The sequence below is a fragment of the Carassius carassius genome, chromosome 46 (genome assembly GCF_963082965.1).
Source record: "Carassius carassius chromosome 46, fCarCar2.1, whole genome shotgun sequence".
In the NCBI taxonomy this organism is placed as follows: domain Eukaryota; kingdom Metazoa; phylum Chordata; class Actinopteri; order Cypriniformes; family Cyprinidae; genus Carassius; species Carassius carassius.
Window position 1 is genome coordinate 6,443,782 of NC_081800.1, and position 26,152 is coordinate 6,469,933.

At 37.2% G+C, this 26,152-nt stretch overlaps 1 protein-coding gene across 2 annotated transcripts in view; it reads left to right on the forward strand.

The window, feature by feature from the left end:
* The window catches only part of LOC132129787 (neuron navigator 1-like), a 134,050-nt gene that overhangs the window by 96,483 nt on the left and 11,415 nt on the right, over positions 1 to 26,152 (forward strand). For both annotated transcript variants that reach the window (XM_059541550.1, XM_059541551.1), the window contains 13 exons: positions 1,131 to 1,269; positions 3,274 to 3,568; positions 14,831 to 15,581; positions 16,506 to 16,919; positions 19,901 to 19,942; positions 20,059 to 20,198; positions 20,698 to 20,877; positions 21,179 to 21,231; positions 21,986 to 22,009; positions 23,316 to 23,390; positions 23,836 to 23,919; positions 24,678 to 24,789; positions 24,880 to 24,998. In XM_059541550.1, the coding sequence (XP_059397533.1) occupies positions 1,131 to 1,269; positions 3,274 to 3,568; positions 14,831 to 15,581; positions 16,506 to 16,919; positions 19,901 to 19,942; positions 20,059 to 20,198; positions 20,698 to 20,877; positions 21,179 to 21,231; positions 21,986 to 22,009; positions 23,316 to 23,390; positions 23,836 to 23,919; positions 24,678 to 24,789; positions 24,880 to 24,998 (2,428 nt within the window). The remainder of the gene's footprint in view (positions 1 to 1,130; positions 1,270 to 3,273; positions 3,569 to 14,830; positions 15,582 to 16,505; positions 16,920 to 19,900; positions 19,943 to 20,058; positions 20,199 to 20,697; positions 20,878 to 21,178; positions 21,232 to 21,985; positions 22,010 to 23,315; positions 23,391 to 23,835; positions 23,920 to 24,677; positions 24,790 to 24,879; positions 24,999 to 26,152) is intronic.

Genomic DNA, 26,152 nt, shown 5'->3' on the forward strand with positions numbered 1-26,152 from the left:
GACAAAATCAGATATCCTTATGCATCTTTAATAAGGTTCTGATAGAAAAACATAAAAAATTACTTTGAAATCCTGCTGTTGAATGTAAAAAAAATAAAAAATAGGCATAGATAATCTCATCATTAAGGTCTTTATTCCCAAAATGGCTGTTCACCATTAAAAAAATTCAGGCCACTGTGCTTTAATTTAGTGTACAGGAATGCAAAAACATAAGTCCTTTCTTCAAAAATGTGAGAACTTAATAAAACATATCCTTTAAATGTGGATATGTGCAGATAAAAGTGATTTTTTTAGTTACAACATATATTGTAAATAAGACATAGAATTCAGATTATTACAGGCATATACCAGCTGTCTGATTATCTGAAAGATTGACTATTGTCTCAATCTCATTATTGGGTTATTGTGTTTATATGATGCATACATGATCAGAATATGACCAAATTCAGATTAACATAAAATAATTATGTACATGTAAACATACATTGAACATACATTGAAATGTATCAATGTAAGAATGGCATGCCTGAATCAGGTTTGTCCTGTTAATTATGCATTCCTATTCATATTATTTTCCCTGAAGTCCACTTATAAGGGTAGTAATAATATTCTTTGATCTTAGAATTGTCCTGTCTGTTTTGCCACTGTACCTTTAAGACCTCTGTGTAAATGGCTAAAATGGCTGTGTAAAATTAATAACCTATGTTATGAATAGCTAGCATGTTTGTAGATAAGTAATTATCTATTATCTAGTAGATAAGTAATTCACAATGATAATCATCAGAGTGGGCCAGAGCTGCTGAATACTAATTAGTCAAATACTAAATACTTACTGATATGTGTGCATGCACACTCATAGTAATGTGCTCATGATTATAATGATAGTCATTATCGTAATGACTTATTTTAGTTTTCATAAATATTCTGGATTGATTGCTGAATGTTAGAATAGGTCAATGTAGTACATAGTATTTCTTCTAAAATGGCAAGATTTTTATTTTTTTTATTTTTTTATGTTCCTTTATAGCAATTCATTATTCATTTTACTGCTTTGCATAAAAAAAAAATCATTATGACCTAATTATGACCTTGATCAGGGTAGAGTTGATATTTTTGTGTTTTCTTTGCAGTTGGGATGAAAGCAGCTCCATCAGCAGTGGTTTGAGTGACGGTTCAGACAACCTCAGCGCAGATGAGTTCAATGCAGGCTCCGCCCTCAACTCCCTGCCAACAACTCCCATTGGCTCTCGACGAAACTCTGCCATTGTGGTAATTCACTTTAATTGGATAGAAATATTGCTTGCCCAGTCTGTGTTTCTACTTCAAGGTTTGTTGCATAAGTTGGCCAATTTGTGACACACAATACTTACTGCTAATGGGACGAATGTGTTACAAACTGCTAACCACTTTAGAGTGAGAGAGCACACACAGACTCAGTCAATACTCATCTGAAATCTATCACTACAGAACACAGACAACACAGTTTATCCCACCCAAAGACAGTGATGTGACTCTTCCCTGGCCAAGAAGTCTTCTGGGAGACTCTGGTTTCATTCTCAAAGTTGAACTCCCATGTCGTATCACGGGTTCAGTCCTCTGTGTGTGAATCTGTGTTTGTGTTGGTTAGGATTTGTTGAAGACCACACTGCTTTCTGGTTTCATTTCAGCCATTCTGGGTACATAAAATCACAGTATCTTGGTATTGTGAGAAACGTTTACTACAATATTTCAGTACAGATGGGCCACAGTGTCTGTATTCATTTTGAATGTCGTTATAGACATTAATTAGATCCAACACACAAAGTACACACAAAAAATAAATAAAAATGTTGACTCAAAACCCAAATAATTGGTTGCAAATCTAAATAAATCTGTGAGGTACAGTACAGTTAAAGTTCAACATGTTAATCCTTGATGAAATATAGAACATATATGTAATACAAATTAAACATTTTTGGCTTGGTAAGATTTTGTTTTATTCTCATCAAGGCTACATTTATTTTATCAAAGGACAATAAAAAACAGTAATATTGTGGAATATTATAGCAGTTTAATATAACTCTTTTCTATGTTAATATACTTTGAAATGTAATTTATTTATGTGAAGCAAAGCTGAATTTTTAACATCATTACTCCAGTCTTCAGAAAGCATTCTAACATACTGAATCGATGCTCAAGAAACATTTTGTATTATTATCAATGTTGTAAACATTTGAAATGCTTGAAAACAAAAAAAAATCTTGAAAGCAAAAATTTGGAAAATGTGTTGTGATAATTTAAGCTAATCTTGGACTGTGGAACTGAAAACAGAAGAAGAAAGAAAACACCACTTTTAATTGAAAAGGGCATACTGAAATACATTTTCTTTCCGTTAAGTTTAAGAATTTGAGCATTCCCAGTGCATTGTGGGTAACACTAACAGTCCACTGCTTTTCAGGAATCTTCTCTAGAGAATGGAGTCAGATTAGCGACGTGAACTGTGTGCCTGTCATCCCATTCTGAACCTTAATTAACCTTTGAGGTTACAGTATCACCACACGCTCTGCTGGAACCTTTCAATATCTTCTCCATCAAACAGATCACAGATGTTCTTCCAAACCCCCCGCAGACTCACATACAAGCCTCCCCTCCTCATCTGATGACTTTATTGTACTCATCAAGGTATGAAGAAGGAGGAGGGAATAATCCCCGGGTTCTTTCTTGATCTGACCCACGCGGCTGTCTTTCCCAGAAGAAGGAAATGACATGTCAATGTTCCTGTTATACAAACAAGTTCAGACAGGTTTAATTGGACAAATATGTGAGCTTGCCGTTTCCCATGATTCCCAGTAAGGGAGCAAACATTCCTCAGATGACATCAACCTTTCACAAAGGGTTATTTACATTTAATAAAGCAGGTATGCCCCTCCACAGAGCTTCTCCTTAAGCCGGACCTAGTTCATTGAGCAACATGGTCATACTCACTCCTCTTACTTCGGGATAGTTCACCCAAAAATTATGTCATTAATGACTCACCCTCATGTCATTCCAAACCCGTAAGACCTCCGTTCATCTTCGGAACACAGTTTAAGATATTTTAGATTTAGTCCGAGAGCTTTCTGTCCCTCCATTGAAACTGTGTGTACGGTCTACTGTCCATGTCCAGAATGTCATGTCACATTTATCACAGAAAAATAATGGCCACTATCTTTAGTGTCTTAGGTTATTTTCTTCTCAAAATTCTACTCTGAAATAGTCACTGAGTGTTTATTTTAACATGAACTCTTTCCACAGCTTCGCACTGATGCTGAGAAGCGCTCGCTGGTTGAAAGTGGCCTTTCCTGGTACAGCGAGGGGAAAGCTCAGTGCCGGAATGAGGGAGGATATGACACGGGCAGCCTTAAGGCGGAGTCGTCCAGCAGGTGGAAAAAAGGCAGATGTCAGGATGACACTGGAGTCAAGGGTGAGCTGAGGAAACCGCAGACGCTTGGCCACCCACCCAGCAGACTGAAGAAGAGCCGTAACCCTCCTGTAGGCGTGACCTCCCCCATCACGCACACCTCACAGAGCATGCTCAAAGTGCCAGGAGGTTAGTGATGCCACTCACAGACACACATGCATCTGATGGTATGGAAACCTTGCTATTAATCTCCCATGATTCCTGACATTCTGTCCTCCAAATCCTGCCAACACAGGCATAAATTATCTACTGAATAAGCATAACTTAACTATACTGTCCCAAAAGTAACTTCTATTGCTCAGCAGTATTGCGCTTTCGTAGCTCAGGAGACTCAATGGAGTTCTCAATTATTTTGCACAAAAAGAAGAAAAGTTTATGTTACTCACCCTCAGACTATCCAAGTAGATTACTTTTTCTTCTGTATGTATATATATATATATATATATATATATAGTATATAAATGGGGTGGATTTAGGTCAGTTGGTACATTTTGCTTTTTTGTCTTGTATAGTTTATTATTATTTTGAAAATTTGTGTAATGTATTTGAGATTTATTAACTAAATATCTAAAAATCACATACACATATATTTATTACATTGATCAGCAAATATCACTTGTTTTACATTTAGCTTTATTGTTTATCTAAAATGTTTTACATTTTTAAAAACACCAAGAATTGAATTGAATGTTATCAAATGTAATCTGTAAATAATATGCTTTTTCATTGATCTTAGCTTTCAATGATTGAGCTATTTCAAATTTATTTAGACAACATGGTAAAGAATTGTAATATTTATTATAATTCAGTAGGTATCAGCAATAGCAATATACATAATTATTGTCACATTGTTTGTTAAAGTGTTTGAGTTCACACTGATATCTTTTACTTTTGATTCTTGATTTGTGTCATCGTTGAGATCATAAATCTGAGAAGCATTAAGCTTAAGCAAAAGTCTAAAATAGCTCTCCATGTAACCTCATTGTGGTCTAGACAAAACAATGAAGTGATTAAAGAGATCTCTTTTGTGATTTTACTTTTATATTGGGTTTTAATGTTATCGTCTGAGACCTTTGAGTCAACAAACCGTGAAGTGATTACAGAGTCCAGTATCAATGGCTTTGACCTCATCTAGAAACACAGCCACTCTTCTAATCGGCTTCATCTTTGAACGCAGTCCTCTGTCTCAATGGCAAACTCAGCTGATGGCAGTTAGTGCTGGGTCATTAGATCCAATGCAGAGCTCCAACAAAGCCTGATTCTGCCGCTGACATGTGTAGAATAGCTGCTAGAGAAAGACGCCCTGTTCGGCTCAGTGCTGGAGTGGAGGATTGGCACCAGATCTCGCCAGCTGTTGTCTTCCAGCAGGCGACAGGGGGGTTAGGGATGATAACAGCTCTTAAAACCCCTAAATCACCCAACACCACCCATTATACCTCTTCCTGTGAAACCATCACCTCAGCTGATGTTTTTAGACCCCGTCTCCTTCGCAGTTTACAACCTTAGAGTTGCACCAGCTCTTCGAATCAAAAGAGCTCCAAGAAACCAGAAGAAAAATTGTTTTTCTTGTACATTTAATGCCACCTCATGGGGGTCCGTTTGTCATTTCCAACACAACGGGAGGCACGGTGGGGAGCACAGCGTTTTTGCAGCTGGACCTGAAAGAGACCATCTGGATGCTCTACTGTACATCTTATAAAATAAACCCCTCTATCCAAAAAGGAAAACGTCATGATGTCACTCTAATGAAAGGCAGTCATGTTTAGACTTTCGTTCAGTCAGGGTGTTGACATGTAGCCAGAACGTCAACACTTGTGCATATGTCTGCCATTCATGCGGTGGTCAATGCGGTCTAGCTTTCGAACGCACAGAAGAGGATGAATGACAGATTGATGAAATGTAAGCAGTTGCACCCAGTGAACTGCGCAACTTGATCCGCTTTATTCAGAAAACAGACTTTAGATGTTTTCTCTCCTAATTACAGTTTCAGTGAAGCAGTCATGACAGCCCCTACAAGAAATCGGTTTTCTAGGAGAACCAAAGAATTGGAATTTATTGAAAGCAAAGTAGATTGTCCTGTCCTGTCAAATACAGACAATTATTTATTCTATGTGAATATTGTAAAATGTAATTTATTCCTGTGCTCAAAGCTGTATTTTCAGCATCATTACATCAGTCTTCAGTGTCACATGATCCTTCAGAAATCATTCTAATATGCTGATTTGATGCTCAAGAAACAATTATATTCAATGCTGAAAACATTCGAGCTGATTCATATTTTTGTGGAAACCATGATGCAGTAATATTATAAAGATAGTAATAATGTGTTTAATAATAAATATTAACTTACAATATTAACAAGCAAAACATTGCCACAGTAAACTTTCAGATTTATGCCATATTGTGCTCTTTTATGGGTGGAAGAGTTTGAGACCGATTTGTGAGTCTTTTTTGAGTTAAGAACTAGCTCATACGTACTTCTTTATCACATTTGTTTAAACTCGTCTAAAACTTCCAAAAAAGAACCTATGGAAGCATGTATCTGTCATGGAATAAATAAAAAAAATGTAATTGCAACTTTTTCTCTCATATTTGTTTCTCAATATACTAAGAAACAAATGTGAGATAAAAAAAAAAGATAAACTCAGAATTCAGACGAGTTTGCATCTTGAAATTCTGCGATTAAATCTCACTATTGTGAGCTAACAAAATCACCTGTTATCTTCCTTAGTTTATTTAAGTTCATACCGAATCTACAGAAACAAAAACGAGTGCACATGTAAGTCCCTAAGTCATTGTCAGCTAAAGCAGATGCAAGCAGAACCAAAACTGGCTGAACGCTTAAGTGGTTTGTCCCAGAGACCGTGGAACACAGAAGCAATCATTAGTCTTTCAGCGAGTTTGTAGATGTTACTGACCGACAAGCCAAATGTCTGTCAGCGCTATCTGCCTCTCCCTGTGGACAGACACTTTGATTGGACAGACTTAGCACACGAGATGGCACTGGAAAAACAAGATTATACCCACATATCATAACAGAGAGAATTTGTTCCAGCTTTTATTCAGTGTTGTCTTTATGATTTATCATCCAGTGGAATTGGATCCCAAATATTCCATATTTGAAAATGTAGTTATAGAACTGGAAACCTCAATCCATGTCATGCGAGATGTGTATGAAATACGGCCTCTTATAAACTGGGAGAGAAAATAAACTATTAATATTATTTATGGGATCTCGTTCCTCAGACAGAGTGACGATAATTCTCTCTGACTGATCAATCCCATAGCTGCAGCACAAGCTGATCTCATGGATTTTCTGGGCTGTGGTAAAAGGGCCATGCGTTTAAGCACAAATCAGTGTTTTAGAACGAATCATTCAAGTGAATGAATCACTTCAATGCGCTGACTCATTTTCATACGTCGCTTGTGAAGCATGCAACTACATTCTTGCTTTTAAAGACCTTTTTCGTGAACTTATTTATTCCTCATTCATGGATGAGGATCTGCTGATTGACTGAATGAGAAGAGGCATCTATTTATTTCATTTCATCATGTGAGTTAATCTTGTTCACAATTTGAGAAAGAGGATGAAAGAATAGTGACTGTATAAAACTTTGTACTGGTTTAGGATGGGGTGTAATCATGCGTCTCAACCAATGAGAGCATTTGGGGTAGGTCTAACACCGTGTCTACATCGGACACAAGTGGCGCGATGCAACAAAATACTATAGAAACCAAATATAATCAGTGATGGAGTCTACAATGGATACAGCGTGACACAACAAATCCCTGACAGTAAGTCATTGTAGACAGATTATAGCTGTTGGGTGTATAGGATCACAACGAATGACGTACGCATGATTTGTCATCTCACGCGCTGCTCGTGTCCATTTAAGACATGGTGTCAAGACACGCCATCACAAGAATACATGAGTTACATGAAAAGCAGATTTTAAATTGATTACATTAATGTTTAAGTTGTGATTTTCAAGAAATATTTTAAATGCTACTATGTAAAGAGAATACTGCTGTAAAAACCTGTTTGCAAACCAAATGTTATTGCACTTTTGTACATACAGCAGTACTTTCAGAATAAAAGTGCGCAATGCAGTTCTTTTGAATTGATTATTGAATTTTGTGCACAACAATGTGATAAATCGCGATTAATCACAGAAAATGATTAATTCCAATTCAATAATTTTAATCGTTGCCCAGCAATAATAAAAATAAATGATTATAATACAATTAAGAAGACAAAAGGGTGTTACTGAACTGTTTTTGTTGTGCTTTTTAAAAGAATGATTTAGTGATTTACTAAATAAATAATCTTTATCTTAATATATATGTATATATATTAATTCATATGACTCACTAATACCTCACTGAATCATTTGAGTGACTCACTCATAACACACTAATCTACTGTTGTAACCTGTAAAAAGGGTAACTGAATGAATTGATGAACGAATCTAAAAAAATATTTTCTCAAATAAAGCATGTGAATTCTATATAATAAAGGGGCGGTCACACTAGACTTTGAACATGCAAAATTTTTCTGACGCCGCTGCGAATATGTGCGGGAGCAGGATATAAGATCAGGCACCAAAGCTTCCCCTCGATTATCACAACATGGATTCTGATGTGCTTGTACTGTGTCTTTTGAGATGGCATCGAAAGCGTCTTATTATTGTACTCTGTCTCTATGCTATATACTGTACACACTATGCAAATAAAAATTATAAAAGGTGTCCCCATTCAAATGTACCATATCTTCCTGTTTCCATTGACACTGCGAACCATGCAGGTTTTTTTTTTTATAATCTTTTTTAAAGATCTATTATATAAAATAGGATGCTGGACTATGGCTAAAATTAGCCCTTCCTACATGTTTGAATTTCTGTACAGAGAGGTCACACAGTGATGTATCGATCTTCTACTGGTCACATGTCTTCACGTGATGCGAATACGCAGGTCAGAGTTAACCAAACTTTAACATTGGAATGCAACGAAATCCGAAATATTTTGCATGAGCTTGCGTTTCCGGTCTGACGCATTCACATGCGTATAAATTGAAGTCAATGGAACGAAAAGTGCAGCGTGACTGCCCCTTATCTCCTTATTCAGATTGTTAATATGCAATTTTGAAACATGACAGTTGAGTAACAGGACAACAGCAATTTACTACCTTGTTGACGAGTGAGGAAGCTTTATAGTATGCATGTGTAGGGCACCTGTATTCGTGCAACCTATTAAATGAAGCATACATTTAAAAGGCTATGTGTTAGGCCCTTCAATAAGTGTTCACATTGAAATAGAAGTATACTTGAGGCTTTAGGCCACGTACATACTGTAAAGTTTCAGGAGTGAATCCTCTAAATTGCTATGGCTGATATCATGATAACCAAAGCAACATTTCGGTGTCTGACTGCAATTTTTGATTAAAGTAATATTACAGCAACCAAAGACTTGTTATGTTTGGTGATTTTAACTAAACTATTGTAGACAAAGCCACTGTGTTTTACAAGTTTAAAAGGCTGCTTCAAAGAGAGCGCTTGTGAAGGGTTGCCATGTCCACTTATAATAAGCAATGATTATTAAGTGGTTTTGGATTTTTTTTTCTCGACTTATAAAGCGATCCAGTTTATGTAGTTATAAAAGTATGCAGGTGAGGATATTTTGGCTTATTTCTAAGATAAAAGAGTTTATTATGGCCTTGTTCTTATTTGTTGTCTTTTCTCTAGCAAGATTTAGCAACACTAATGAGTCAAAACATAACTTGTTGCCTGTGATTTTTTTGCACAGCACACACAGAATACAGTCCTGATACATGTTTAAATATGCCATTAAAAACTCGTTTTTCAGCTCTGTACACACTGTGAAGAATTTCTGTGAAAGCTGTTGTTACTACATGTCCTGTATTTTTTCGAGTTTGTAGAATGTGGTTTTCAATCCCGTAAATGACTGTCTGCATTCAGAACAGGATTAAGCATGAAAAGGTTAACTGAGAGGAGGTTGCATGTGTTTTTTTTTTTTTATCAAAAACCTTATGTATGATCAATAGTTATAGTGCCATTTGCATTAGCAAACATGGCTAATGCCAGTCAAATCCTTGGTGAAGAAATGGATCTTTATTATGTCACACTGCACTAACACGTTCATAAAACCATGTTTAAAACAAAAAATAGATTTTGTTGTACAAGCCTGTCATTATACTGATGTTGTATCAGGCAGACAAATCACATCTATTTCCACTCCTCTTCTCACAGCTGTATCTCTCTCAAGGTTATTATAGTTTAGCATTTTCCATTAGTTTTTATTTTTATTTCGTTTTGACTTTTTGTTTTCAAATTCAGTTTAGTTTTTTATTGTTTGAAAATGCTTAGTTTTAGTTTAGTTTTAGTGTTAGTTTTAGTTTTTTTTTTTTCTCAATTGGGGTTATTTGTCAGGGGCAAGATTAAAAAAGGTCAGAAAAAGTGTTGTGTAATAATAACTCAACAAAAACATCGTAATATTTTAGAAAATAATCATTGTAAAATAAAACCAGTACATAAAATGTACATATGGGCACAAATATGTAAACAGTCTAAGTGCAAAATGTGTAAGTGACGTGTGCCAGTAAAAACCTAAAGAGCCAACAGACTAAAGAAGACATAGATGAACCGCATGTATTCAACCCATTGAGCCACAACAAGACATTTCTGTCAGATTGTCAGGGAGCTCAAAGTAGCAATCGCTTTTTGGGTCGACATTAACACACTGACAAAATTGTATTCAGAATATAAATATTTTTATACCACTTTTTAATGTGTGATTGTGTAAAGGTGTTCACGAGATACAAACCTTTCACGAACTTGCTTTCAACGTCGAACACTCGATCGTTCTCATGGAGACGCGGTGTGCACGGAGGGGAGGGGAGGGGCTCTGTGTGTGTGTGTGTGTATGTGTGAGAGAGAGAGAGACGCAGGGAAAGGAAATGCAGCTGTTTTTTGCTCTATGAAAGACATTGACAAAGACAAAAACTATGGACATTTAATCTATATACTGTTTTATTTTAGTTAGTTTTGCCAAACATACATTACAGTTTTAGTTAGTGTTTTTTGTAATGTCTCAGGTTTTTTTTTTTTTTTTTTTACAGTTTTTTACCACCTAGTTTTCGGTTCTTTTTGTTCATTTTCTTTAACAATTTTAACCTTGATCTCTGTCAGTTTGAGTTTGTTTAGATACTTTTTACTTCTTGTCCAATATTTCCTGTTTCCATTTACTCTTTCTCTCTTTCTGTTTCTGACTCATTTTTTACGGTTTCTGTCCAGTCTAAACAAACATGTAAGAAATGTGTGTTTCCCTTCTTTACCCTTTGATACAATCATGCTTGCATTCAATCCAGTCATCATCTGCTAATGGCCTCAGCTCAACATAATTCTTTTCACATCTAACCTCCATCTCAATTTGATGTGAGCTGTATTTACTTGTGTTGGCCATCATCCTGGGTGGCAGCAGTGTGAATTAAAGCACCTCGTGACTGACAAAATACACACGGGTTTTCACTATTGCTCTATTTTTATTTGTTATGCTAATTGAGCAATTAAATGCTAAAGTTTTTTTTTTTTTTGCATACCATGGATAATGTTGTTATAGTAAAGCCAACAATCTCTTCTGTATATGTGTTTTCCAGTTCATTCAGAGATCGAGTCACAATTGTGCAAGCATTTTGGCCTCGTTTTTTGCCGCATATTTATAAATATCTTTGAGAGGATCCAGATGGCCACCAGGGCGGGCTTTGCAAGTTCACCCATTTCATGTTGTCAGTACTGTAACAGCCTTTACGAAAGGAAAATATATTTATCATTATATTTCTTAAAATATATTGTGATATATTGTAATATATTATTTTCCCTTTTTATTTTCTAATATATTATATATTTGAATACATTTAATAATATATTGATGATACATATATTACATAATATATTGCAAAATATACAAATGATTGCCGCTTTCAATATATTACAATATATTGGAAAAAATAAATATATATAAGAATATATGCTTAATATATTACATGATATTTTCCAATATACTGCAATATATTTTCGTTTCATAAGGGAGTTGTGCCGTACCCACTTCCTTTCCTCTGGTCAAGTAATTTTTTTGAATATTCAAGCAGGCTGTTATGTTACTGCTGAGTGATCCTTTACCTCATGATGGATTGTGTCCACATACTGCATTATTCTAATGAAGAGGACTTATGCATCTATTAGTGTGTGTGTGTTGCAAAGTTAGTTGGAAACATTGGAAACAAAGTTAGTTGTTTCCAATGTAGGCGCGTGGTATGCGCGCTCATAATGGAAGCGACGCGCACGCGGTGCGACGCACTCGTTTTTCTCCAGACACACTCATTTTTTCCAGGTTGCGAGCGCGTCGCGACCGCGTCTCTTCCATTATGAGCGCGCATACCCCGCGCCTACATTGGAAACAACTAACTTTGTTTCCAATGTTTCCAACTACCTTTGCAACACACACACACACACCGCATCGAGTTAAAAACATCTCAACTTTTCAGAATGCCGCAAGCGCACCGCGGGTCATGTGACAAGAACTAACCAATCAGCTTCATCCTTTCCCGTAACAACGTTGAAAGCTCAGCCAAGATGAAAGAACAGCTGATCATAGCTGTATATGTATTGCCATTTTGAAATAAATTTAGTAGCAGAGCTACTGCAAGTGATTTTCAGTGCTGCAAATCCATTTATCCTTTGCTGAAATTTCCGCGTCTTCATGTAGAGAGCGCGTCATTGTTGCTTAGCAATGGCAGACGCCCCAGGGCGCAACTGCCCGAGCGCTTTGTAAAGATGGAGAAAGCTGCGCGCCTAGCGTTTTCCACGCGTTTTTAGGCGCGATATGTGAACGGCCCCTTAATCTGTCTTTCCTAAGAAACCCTGCTCAATCCCCTCAGAGACAAAAAATCTATTTACTGAACAAGATTAATTATCTGAAGAAAACGTGAGTGCATGGTGCAAAACTTATCAACACAAGGCTGGGGTGTTCTGAGTGATTGATATGATGTTTTTGGGTCGTTGATCAGTGGTTGCAAAGGTTTTCTGAGATGTGGTTTTGAATTTAAGGGTGATTACTGTAAATCAGATCATTTAGAGTTGTTTCCCGGACACTCGCTCTGACCGGATCATGTGATTCAGTGAGTTGTTTCCCGGACACTCGCTCTGACCGGATCATGTGATTCAATGAGTTGTTTACCGGACACTCGCTCTGACCTGATCATGTGATTCAGTGAGTTGTTTCCCAGACACTCGCTCTGACCGGATCATGTGATTCAGTGAGTTGTTTCCCGGACACTCGCTCTGACCGGATCATGTGATTCAGTGAGTTGTTTCCCGGACAATCGCTCTGACCGGATCATGTGATTCAGTGAGTTGTTTCCCGGACAATCGCTCTGACCGGATCATGTGATTCAGTGAGTTGTTTCCCGGACACTCGCTCTGACCGGATCATGTGATTCAGTGAGTTGTTTCCCGGACACTCGCTCTGACCGGATCATGTGATTCAGTGAGTTGTTTCCCGGACACTCGCTCTGACCGGATCATGTGATTCAGTGAGTTGTTTCCCGGACACTCGCTCTGACCGGATCATGTGATTCAGTGAGTTGTTTCCCGGACACTCGCTCTGACCGGATCATGTGATTCAGAGAGTTGTTTCCCGGACACTCGCTCTGACCGGATCATGTGATTCAGTGAGTTGTTTCCCGGACACTCGCTCTGACCGGATCATGTGATTCAGTGAGTTGTTTCCCAGACACTCGCTCTGACCGGATCATGTGATTCAGTGAGTTGATTCCCGAACACTCGCTCTGACCGGATCATGTGATTCAGTGAGTTGTTTCCCGGACACTCGCTCTGACCGGATCATGTGATTCAGTGAGTTGTTTCCCAGACACTCGCTCTGACCGGATCATGTGATTCAGTGAGTTGTTTCCCGGACACTCGCTCTGACCGGATCATGTGATTCAGTGAGTTGTTTCCCGGACACTCGCTCTGACCGGATCATGTGATTCAGTGAGTTGTTTCCCGGACACTCGCTCTGACCGGATCATGTGATTCAGTGAGTTGTTTCCCGGACACTCGCTCTGACCGGATCATGTGATTCAGTGAGTTGTTTCCCAGACACTCGCTCTGACCGGATCATGTGATTCAGTGAGTTGTTTCCCGGACACTCGCTCTGACCGGATCATGTGATTCAGTGAGTTGTTTCCCGGACACTCGCTCTGGCCGGATCATGTGACTCAGTGAGTTGTTTCCCGGACACTCGCTCTGACCGGATCATGTGATTCAGTTGTTGACTCAAGAACAGCTTCAATCCGCTCAATTTAATTCAAGAATGGATTGTTCAGTGCGATTTGTGAACCAATTTAACAGGTACATTGTAAAGAATCAGCTCGTTCATGAATCACACTTCTATTGCATCTCAGAGCAGGTGACAATTTCTCCAGTTCAAAATAACAAGGAACGACAAATTTTTAAAGGGGTCATATGATGCGATTTCCAGTTTTCCTTTCTCTTTGGAGTGTTACAAGCTGTTTGTGAATAGGTAAGATCCCTAAAGTTGCAAAGACTAACGTCAAAAACCAAAAGAGATATTCTTTATAAGAGTTAAGACTTATCCATGCTCTCCTAAAACATCTTGTTTAAACACGCCCCCAAATGTCTACATCATGATGTGGGAATATTTCTATTGTATTTTTTATATTTTTTAGCTGTTCTCTCAGACTTTAAGTATGTTTACATATGTAAAGGATTTGCCACTGATAATTCAAATTATGTTTACATGGCGCAGTGCAACGGAGCAAAAAAAGACAGTGTAAGTCATTATAATCCGTAATCATGTCCCCACTGGATGCAACAAATGGCTCGTTTGTAATGGGTTTTATTGTTTTTGTCTTGTCGCGCCGGTGTTCTGACTGGGACACGGCATCACAGTATGTTAAGAGGCATAACATTTCCGTTAAATGCTTGAGGTATTCAGCCAATCACAACACACTGGATAGTTTGCCAATCAGCGTACACCTCGCTTTTCAGGCCGATGAGCTTTGTAAAAAATTACGCGTTTCAGAAAGGTGGGGCATAAAGGAGAAACAATAATATACTTTGTGGAAAATAATGTGTTTTTTTAACCTTAAACCACATAAACACATTTCATTACTCGAATACACAAAATAAAGTTCTGCCATATGACCATATATAAAAGTTTATCTTAACAAAAACACAAATAAAGCACAGATACTTGACAAATTTAATTAAATACAGTAACAAAATAAGAATATTTAATTACTGTCCACCACAGATTATTAATGTCTGACTGAGTTTATTTTTATACCTGCAGTTCCAAAGAACAATCAGCGAGTCATGGACAAAGCTAAAATGGCAGTGAACTCATCAGGCTTACAGCGTTCCAGTTCGGATGCAGGGAAAGATCATGGCGAGAACCGAAAACCTCCCTCCGGTGTTGTCCGTCCCTCCGGCGGCACGGTTAATTCCTTCGGTTACAAGAAATCTGGCACTGCCACTATACTAACAAATAGTGGAAACACCGTCTCCGAAAACTCTGCGATTGTAAACAAAACTCCTAAAACCTCTGGTATCCCAGTGAAACCCTCTGCCGGTGGGGTAGGTGGAGGACGAAAGACCAGTCTTGATGTGTCGAACTGTGATCAAAGTTTCATGGCTCCGAATGCACGCAACAACATCCAGTATCGTAGTCTCCCAAGACCTGCTAAGTCCAGCACCTTGAGTCTGATGGGAGGACGGCCGGGTGCTCGTCCCGTCAGCAGCAACATGGATGTTGGCTTAAAAACAGTGCCCGTCCCGTCTAGACTGAAGGAACCAGGCAGTGTAAAGAGCTCCCATCGGGCCAGTACAGGAGGGTGTGCTCCAGTCAACCAGACGGACCGGGAGAAGGAGAAGGCCAAAGCCAAGGCAGTGGTGTCAGATTCTGAGTGTGGCGGAGGCGGCCAAAGAAACGGCACATTGACACCAACACAGAGCACGCTGGAGCCTCCTTCCAAACTACTGGGACTTCGACAGCCATCCAGCCTGGGCAAATATTCAGAGCTGCCCTCTCCCAACAGTCAGAGGTGAGATGAACCTCCTCCACATAGCTGTTTATTAAACCTCACATCTGCTCTGATTGGCTGTGGTTTTCACTCAGAGTGGTCCTTTCAAAACACACAAAAAAAAACACATTTATTACTTGAAATTGACTAAAAATCTTGCAAAATGACACCTCTTCAGTTTCAACTTTGCTAAAACATTTATTCACTGTCCTGAAATAAGGTTCTTAACATGGTTTTAAATTTATGTATAATGTGTTAATGCATAATGTGCAGATTTTTGAAATTGTGAAGTTTTTTGGTTAAGTTTTGGACTTCCTAACTAAAAAAAGAAAAATAGCTTGCACTCAATACATACACATATATATATATATATAGTTAAAAATTAAAACATAAGCATTAAATGAAAACTTCAAAAACTAGAAATTTTACGGAAGTCACTTGAAAAAAAATGTGAAAAAAAAAAACCCTGAAACAGAAAAAAATAATATAGACACACTAATACTAACTGGTAATAATGATTTTAGATCATAATTCTGAATTCTGGACTAATTGTTTTTTTAAACTATAACTTAATTTATTTTATATAAATTCATTCCTTATACTGTAAGTATGTTGTGGTAGAGGTGTGAATAATAACCATTGGTTTAGTCAATAGAATGTAACCAGGAAATAATAAAGCACGCATATTATTGAAAAATATTGTTCTTTATTGTATAGTAATAGTAGTGACATGTTTAGAGTTCTTAAACACTTTTAACACATTTTATATGTTTAGCCAGTCTTAGAAATTAGCAAAATACCTCTTTAATTACAATCAAACATTGAAAGGTGTACTTTTTTTTGTACAATAAGAATCAGCCATATGTATTTTTCATTTCTATTTCTATTGTGTGAGTTATTTGTGCATCTGGATTTTAACTCCTCTCTGTATCCTGGCATTCATAGGCCCTCCAGTGCCAGATCTCTGCCCAAACCTGCTCCCCTGGACAAGGTCAACTCCAACAGCCTGGATTGTGGGATAGTCAGCGTGGAGGACCAGCTTCCTCCCAAAGTGCCGCCCTTTTCCAAATTACAAGAACTATCAGGAATTAGCAGAACAAGCTGTCTGACGCCCAGTCCGGCTCCCATCCTCAACGTCAACTCCTCTGAGTGTTTCTCCAGTGCCAGCGCTGGCGGCTCTCCCTCGCTCTACCCCAGACTCTCAGGGCTGCACCGTAGCATGGAGTCCTTGTCTCTGCAGATGAGTGTGTCTCCAGCAGGGGGGAGCATGACGGAGCACAGGCTCAGACATGAGGACAGAGGGAAGGATGGTGGCTGGTCGACAGGAAGCAGAGCCTCGCTCACGCTCACGACAGACAGGTGAGCACTGCACTTCCTGTCTGTGCTCACTTAACCTGATAACATGAGCTATGCTAGTTTACTGTTTACTGTTCGAAACACTGTAAAAATGTGCTTTTAAACACATTTGAGATTTGAAGGAAGATGGACTAAACACATTAGTGTTGTCAAAATGAAAAATCCGATCTCCCCCATCATGCTTGATAATTAACATGAAGTAAAAAAAAAAACATTAATATAAAATCATAATCTAATCTAATATAATATTCTAAAATATTTTTTATCCTGTTTTCTGTTATAATATAATATAATATAATATAATATAATATAATATAATATAATATAATATGATATGATATGATATGATATGATATGATATAATATAATATAATATAATAATTAATTCATAATAGTCTTAATCGTTTTAAAAATTAATTGCTACATTTTTAGCCTATATAGTCTATATTCCTAATATCCATAATAGTAATATGGCTTGTTCCTAATCTTTAGTTTAGTTTAGTTAAGTTATATTTATTTGATAAAACATTAGAAAGAAACAAGATGACAGCTATTAATGAATGAATTGTTTTATCAATTAATTTGATCAATTTATCAATATCAATTCATATTATAATTTATAGAAATAGCTTTCATATGATACATTTTATAAATATTATATCATATTATATTATATTATATTATATTACTTTGTTTAAAAAGAGAAAATATAAATCTAGGAACTGGGAATTCATTACATTTCCTAATTAAAACTAAGAAAATGTCTTGATATAATAGGATAAAAAGTTTCATTAAAAGTATTAGAATTTGTCCTTTAAAACAGACAGAATTGTATTTTTATTTCATCTTTTCTTATTAAGAATCATCCATATAGATTTTTCTTTTTGTATTAGCTATATTTGTTTTGTCCACAAAACACTAGAAACAAACATGATGACTATTATGAATTCATTATTTCATTATATTACATTATTTTACAATTAATATAATAAATAGTTTGTATAGAATACATTTTACATTAGATTATATTATATTTTGAACCACAAATTTAGAAACAAACCAAAAAAATGTCTCAAAATGTCTTCATGAATTCATCTACATCACAAAAAAAATTTAATAAATAATTCAGTACCCAAGCTCACTTCCTGTCTCTGGACTAAAACAGCAGCCGTCCCACATAAATGACCAAAACTGCTATATTCTGTGTCATGTTCAAAGCAGCAGCTCATCACTGGGTGTGCCAGTGGAAACATCTCAAAGCAGCTCACTCTTCCTGTTATTCCCAGGTTATTTTCACCACAAGGTTCATGCCGTTCTCTGCCACACATGGCCTCTCTGTTTTTATGTGGCTTCCTTTATTAACACCACCACCAAATTTTGTTAACACTTGCTTAGTCAGTTTAAAACGGGACAATAGCTCACAGCCTTAATCTTGCTCATTATTTCTGTTGGGGTGCGCAGCTCTGCCGCGCAGAGCTGAAGGCTAATGAGGGCCATAAGCCAGGAAATTTCTCATTTGTTTAATTGATTAATTGATTAATGTTTCAATTCAGCAGCTCATCTCCCTCCATCAGAGCTCTGATCTATAGCTCTCTTTATTCATTTCTTACTGATGAAGTCTTGGATATATCCGTTGTACAGAATTGCATCTAGTGGCCATCAGAGTTTGATGATGTGTTCCTCGATAAAGTCTCATTCACTGGGTGTCCTGTGTGTCCAGAGGAGATATTCTTCACAATGCTGTTTCTCTAGCATCATTTATCGTTTCACAGCACTGCAGCATTATAATTGGAGGGGTTAGTAATCATTTAGATGGTGGAAATAGCTGTTGAGCGTCTCTTGAACACAAACAAAGATATTCTGAAGAATGTTGGTAACCAAACAGTTGATGGCATCCATTGAAAAAATAGTAGGGAAAAAATACTATTGAAGTGAGTGGCTACCTCTACTACTAACTGTTTGATTACCAATATTCTTGGTTTCTATGTGGTTGCTAGGATGTTATTCTTACTATGTTACTAGTGTTGCTAGGTTACTGTTAGCAGATGTTGCTCATAATTTGGTAAAAATGTTTTGTCATTTTCTTTTACTTTACTAAAGCATAAAATACCATATGTTTGCAGATATTTAAATTTAGCTATAAAAACAATGCCACAGCCAGTTAATCTGCTTTGAAATGTGTGTTCTGTGTCGGAATGTCTGTTTTTGTTTTAGTGTGATTGCACCCACTGCTAGATAAATCCAATAGTATTTCGACACCCCGGGTTGCCAGTTGATGGAAAATAAAGCATATTTCACCCATGGAAGCTAGTTAACAAACTGGGTCAGAGACCGACCTTAAAAGCCTTGGCACCCATGTAAAAAGCTCTATGACCAGAGGTATTAAAACGGGCTTATAGTATTATAGTATTAAGGCTTGTCATCTTCCATTGTCATTTACGCCCACTCCTGTTGCGTGTCCTCAATCTAGCAACCCACATGAGCATCGAGGCTGGGGAGGAACGACTATTTCCAATGTTTTCAACTGCTTGCTGTCAATATCATATACTGCACTTTTAAATGTAAATATATGCTGTTTTTTCATCTGTTTTGTTGTATACCAAGCAATAGTAGTCAAATGTCAGATCATTTATAAAAGTAACAGCAAACGTCCACTCAGTGATTATAAAGTCAAAGTCATTCTTACCTTACACACTAAAGTTTAATATTTAACATTAAGTTTTTTTTTTTTTTTTACCTCATCCAGAGAGCCACATTACAGAAGATTTGCACTCGGTTCACATCCACCCAAAAGTCAAAGCAGAACAATTGCCTATTTATGTCAACACTGTGATTATATCTCTGATAATAATCCCTCTGACTGAACTACATGCATTACAAATTACTCTGATCTATTTGTGGTGTCTGATCTCTTAATTTCCATGCATATGAGCATTAAAATAATGCTGTATTTCTCACTTTCTCATTCTTTTTTTTTCTTTCAGCTCACAAAGGGACAGAAATACTCTCCCAAAAAAAGGCTTAAGGTACTTGTCATTTAACTTCACCTCTGCTGCTTCATGATGGTGTCCCTCTTGATGGGGTAAATGGTTTGATCTGATGTAGATCCATTGACTAACGTCAAAATCTTGCTTCCCATCAGCCAGCACAGCTCCTCACAGGCTGAGGAGGACAGTAAAGAGAGACGTCACTCACACACTATAGTGAGCCTGACTGAGACCAACAGTCCGCCACAGTTCCCTTCACCCATACTGACAGGAAAGACATCACTGACGAGCATCAGTAAGTGACTGAACATTTCAGAGGCTTTCTGGAACATTCTTAAGATGGAGAATTTATTGTTAATATGATTTTGATCCTTGTAAAGATATGGTTTATTTTATAAAACTGCAGTTATTTACACTGTTTCTTACCACAAATGTATTTATAAAACACGTGTATAAAAATAGTTTTAATAAAATATTTGAAATAGTTTTAAAATAGTTTTAAATATATAATTAACATGCATTAAACAAACACGCACACGCTCCAAAAATAATACCAAAATAATAATTCTAAAGAATATATATTCTAAAGACAGCATTAATTTAGAACATTCAACTATCATTATTTGAAATATATTTCAGAAACAGAACAAATGGCTACTTTGTGTTTATAAAAATACATTTACAGCCTTTACATTAATTGATTTTACAGGCAGTATGCAAGGCTCCTTTATCTAATGTGCTGTGATTGGTATCATATATAACCTCTGTCTCCCTCTGCTGTCTGTTTTGTGCAGTAGCACCCAGCCCAACCTCAGGAACGCCGAGAATGACCAGATCCAACAGCATCCCTGCTCACGAGGCCAGTTTTGAGCTGTATCAGGGCTCTCCTCTGGGCAGCACCCTATCGCTCGCCGAGCGACCCAAGAGCATGATCCGATCCGGCTCCTTCAGAGACAGAGAAGCCAGTGATGACGGTGAGACTTCGGGTTCATATGGTACAGTCTACATGAGGCGTACAGAAGAAACACCTGGATTGGCAAGGGTTGCAAGAATCCCACAATGGACAAAATATTACTACTGAGTCAAAATGTTTGAGACTCTCGAACTATTTTTGTGCTGAAACATAACTCTGTAAACAAAATGTGACTCAACAAATGATTAAACACAACGCAGGATCTGTACAATAAATAATCAGAATTTGCTGCAACGTAGGATTTAGGTATTTTAATACTTTTAAACTCACATTTGTCTATTTCTCTCTTTTTCCACCTGTAGTTCATGGCTCAGTGCTCTCACTGGTGTCTAATGCCTCCTCCAGCTACTCCTCAGTAAGTATCCCAGGGCGTTTCTTCCGTCCAGAGCTCCACACACGTGTGTTGCGGTGCTAGACTGTCAAGAGTGCAGTCTGCCGCTCGGCTGGAACTTCTGATTTATTGGAGCCTCACAGCAGGGAGACTAGAAGATGCTTTCTCTGCTTTCCTTACCTAAAACAGCGCTGTTACTTGAACTGCTGCACATGACTGGGTGCTGATGTGAGCTGTAACCTGGATAAAGAACAGACCTGTTTTTGGACCAAAAAAAAACTGATTTAAACCCCACAATATTAAAAAAAAAGAAAAAGTGCATTACAACATAAAAAAAAAAATCATAATTGTGAAATGTGTTTTTTATTCACTGATTCACTGACTACTACTTCTCATACACAGCGGTTTAACCCATATGGCATGCAAATAGTGAAACAATTTACCAATGATTTATTAAAAACACATTTAATGTCATTACTATTGCATCATTTTAAGTCAGCTAAAAGTGGTCTCAATTTAGTTCCTTTAATGAGAACAAGTGTGAACACACTTATGTTTATTTATTCATTTAGCTTTGACATCAACGCACTATGAGATATTAAATCTTTATTATGTTGCCATTCAAAAGCACAGTATTTGTCAAAATAATTTGACCAAATCATGCAGCCCTGTCTTAAATCTTTTTCATGTGTATTTCTGTTTTTCATCACTATGAACTTCAATATCTTTAGCGTCTTACTATCTATCTATCTGTTCTTTTCTTCCGTGCTTCTCTCAGGCAGAGGAGAGAATACAGGGCGAGGTGAGTGTCTCTCTCTCTCTCTCTGATGTTCTCCCTCTGTCATTCAGAAGTGAATTACAGTCATATTAATAACCTGTTTTTGTCACACATGTTCTCAGAGATTAGAACAGCTCACGTCAGCTGATGTGAGGAGCTGATGAACTAACACATTGATTCAAAGCCTTTGACTGCCATTAGCTGTCCAGAAGGCTGTTATGAGATTCCTCTGCTGTGTAATTGTCAAGTGATGTTTCATTCAATCATGACTTAAGGAAATGAGTAGCTAACCACGTGTCACATGTTGGCATTTATACATTTGTAACTATAATGTGAAGGCCTATTCACATCAGATATACTGTACGTATATATATATATTGTATCACAGCAGTATGAAAATGAAGGTGTCTCTTAAGAGATGTACTTGAAGTTTTGCATTCCAAGCCTGAAGGCTTGAAGCGAGTCTGATTTCACTCATTGTGTGTCACTCCGGTCTGCCGTGCATCATAGCATGTGAACATACTCACCATTTGTCTTTCTGTTGTCTTCAGTTGCATGTATAGAGTTTATCACCCTGTTCCAAATAGAGAAAATATAAACTGACACAGTTGCTATTGGGAGTGTTAAATATCATCTGTCACAGTTTCCCAGCAGCTGCAGTGAGCTTCTGCAGTTCAGTCTGACTGTAATACTGTAATTTAGGAAAAACATTTCAGAGTTTTATGTCAAAGTAAATAATCTGATCATTTAGAGGAATAGTTCACCAGAAATGAAAATTGTCATCATTTACTTCTGCTGTAAAGAAAATCCTGTATGATTTGTTTTTTTTCAATGGAACACAAAAGCAGACATTCATCAGAATGAGGTTTTTTTTTTTTTTTCTGCTGTTCTGCTGAATTCATTCAGTGAAATTCCCAATTATGAAAGTAGACCATATGAACTGTGCAAAAGAGATGTGAGAGAGTTATTAGAGAACATTTTTATTTCAATTAATGACAGTTTCTCATATAAAGCTATCATTATGACTTTAGAGGACTTAAAAAGTAGTGGTCCATGGAATTATGTAGTGCTTTTATGACATTTTTACCATGATGTTTTGTCATTCTTTTGGAGTTTGAAGGTCCTTAGTTGACATCTGCGATCATTGTATAGAAAAAGAGCAGCCTAGCATGTCCTTCTCTTAAACGCAACAGAGTCACACAGGTTGGGAACAACACGAGGAAGAGTAATGATGACAGAATTCACATTTTCGGGTGAACTATTCCTTTAAATCTGATGCAGTTTTATGTCATGAATCTGTTGGTTAATAACTTTGTGTGTTTCTTCACAGCAAATCCGTAAGCTGAGGAGGGAGCTGGAGACTTCACAGGATATGGCCAATCTGACCTCACAGCTGTCTGCTAATGTAAGTGTGCACTGTCAGACAAATCTGACACTTCTGTTCTATTCTGTATGTACACTGCTGTTTCAAGGGTTATTCTACTCTGTCTATTCATGAAAAAGTGTCCACAAAAATAATTAAGCAGTAAAACCTCAACATTGATAATAATCTTAATTTCTGAAGGATCATGTGACACTGAAGACTGAAATTCAGCTTTGCATCACATTAATTACATTTTAAAATGTATTCAAATGGAAAAGAGTTGTATTTCACGATAACACCGTTTTACTTTGATCAAAGGAATGCAGCCCTAGAGGGCATCAGAGACTTTCAGAAACATAAAAAAAAAAAATCTAACACACCCCAAACTTTTTAACAGTATTTTTCTTTAACATTCCAATTATTGTTTAATATTATCTTGATTATATCATGGTCATATAATGCAATTAAATGGATTCTTTTTATCCAGGCTAACCTGGTGGCAGCGTTTGAGCAGAGTCTGACCCTCATGACCTCTCGACTCCAGACCCTCTCCGTCAGCGCTGAGCAGAAGGTATGATCAGGCAATCCCAAAAACAAGCCCAAACCAAATCTCAGTTCCACCATTTACGGCTTATTGGTAACAGTTACAGCATTAGCATTTCATATCATGATGCAAAATAGGATACTGTTTGGATACTGTATAGTTTCAAAGTAAATTCTACATCATTTTTGTTTTCAGTGTTATAATAGTCTAAAAACAGAAAACAAACCATTTTTTGGTATTTCTAATTACTCTAGACTGGTCCATGTATGAAACACTACCCGAACCTCATCTGTGCTTTAACCGCCCAAATTTAGATCAATATGTGTAACCTGAGACACTGAGAGCGAGAGAGCAAAAATGGGTCAAATTAGGGTTGAATGGATTTTGGGGGTTGCTGGCTTTTCATTTACTCCCAAAGGGTCACTGCGTTATCTGTGCCATACTCCACATTGCCCTCTGTACAAGAGGCAGCTAGTCTAGAGAGCTTACGATGAGAGACAGTGACCCGGATTCACTGTTTCGTTCCATTGGCTGTGACCCTACAGATTGTTTGAGTGATTCAGAGAGGTACAGCTGGAGGAGCTTTTGTAGACGTCCCTGTGGCTTTGTCTGCCGTAAATGCCATTGGTCAAGTGCAGGCAGTAAATCATTGCAGAAAGCAGAAGTGAAACTACATCTGTTTGGAAAACCGTCAGTAGCAGAGCTTTGGGGAATGATATTTCAATGTTTATGCTTTAAATGAATGAGCACAGACTACATACATCTGGGGGGTTTTGTCTCTATAGGACAGTGAATTACTGGACCTTAGAGAAACAATCGAGAACCTTAAGACCAGGAACATGGAGGCGCAGGCCGTCATCCAAGTGGCACTCAATAACCCAGATGTGGCCCCCAAAGGTGAAGACAGCAAACATACACCTCAAATGGAGTTTTAGCTCAATATACGATGAATGTTAGAAAACAAATGTTCTTTATTCCTTCTCTCAGAGTTGCAAATCAGGAGGCAGAACTCATCCGAGAGCATCTCTAGTCTGAACAGCATTACCAGCCACTCCAGTGTGGGCAGCTTGAAAGATGACGCCAAGAAGAAGAAGAAAAAGAGCTGGGTAAGCAGAAAAAAGAGCCAAAGATTGAATTATATTGACTGTTAATATCTGCCAGTGGATAACCATGCTTTTCACATATTCTTCTTTTGTAAATCTTTAAGGTCTGTGAGGTAAGTTTTTCCTCTTATGTCATCATGTGTTGTTTCTAACCACTCTGCAAAGCTCTGTGTCCTCAGTCATTGCTGCTAATACTTTCATAGGTTTAAAGTTTTATGTCACAAAAGTTAAGGGGTGAATTCACTAAGCAGAGAGCACAAGAGGTTGACCGATGTATCATCATAATGGCATCAGCCTTCATGTTTTTGTTTTTTTTGGTCAATAAGTGTTGCAAGACATTTATTTTGACAGCATATTCATGCTATATTCACTGTGTATTGTGTGAAAATGCCTTTAATTGTTTCTTATATTTGAGAAAATATATTGAAATACTTCACAGAGTTTACAGAGGATGCTAATATCAATTGAATTTGACAGATTTATCAAATTAAAATATATATTTTTAATTATTTCAGATTTTAGTAAATGTTATGTAAAACAAATAGTAATTTCTTTGAAAAAAAAAGTCATGCATGTAATTTTTACCATATTTAAAATCATATAGGCTATATCGGACTTCAGAATATATACAAACTGGCCGTCCAAAACCCATACAGATCGACCTTTAGTGAACACGTGGTACTTTTAGTGCAAACCCCTTTCACACCTGTAACCAGCTCCTAAGAACTGACGGGGACCCACAAGATTTTGCAAATGTGCCATGACATGAATTGCATTAATTACTTTTAGCGCACTGGTCATTTCAGCAACTTATAAATTGGTGTAAGTAACCATCAGTGGGCTCCTTGGTGAATTCCCTCTAGAATGCTATTTTACTAATACTGTAAACATGTGGAAACTGAATGTCTAATATGGCTATGATGGAAGAAAATAAACAAGAATGAAGCTGCAGCTGAGCACTAACTCTGGCATGTAGACACAGATCACTTTGCATGTTGAAATAATCTGTTACAGTTCTTCTGTATTTTACCTGTTTTATTTTTTTTTGGTGGTTCAAGGCTGTAAGCTCTTTTATAGGAATGAATGCATAACGTATAACTATCCACACCAACAATCCAGTGTTTCAAGTGCCCTTGTTTAAAAAAAAAAAAACAATT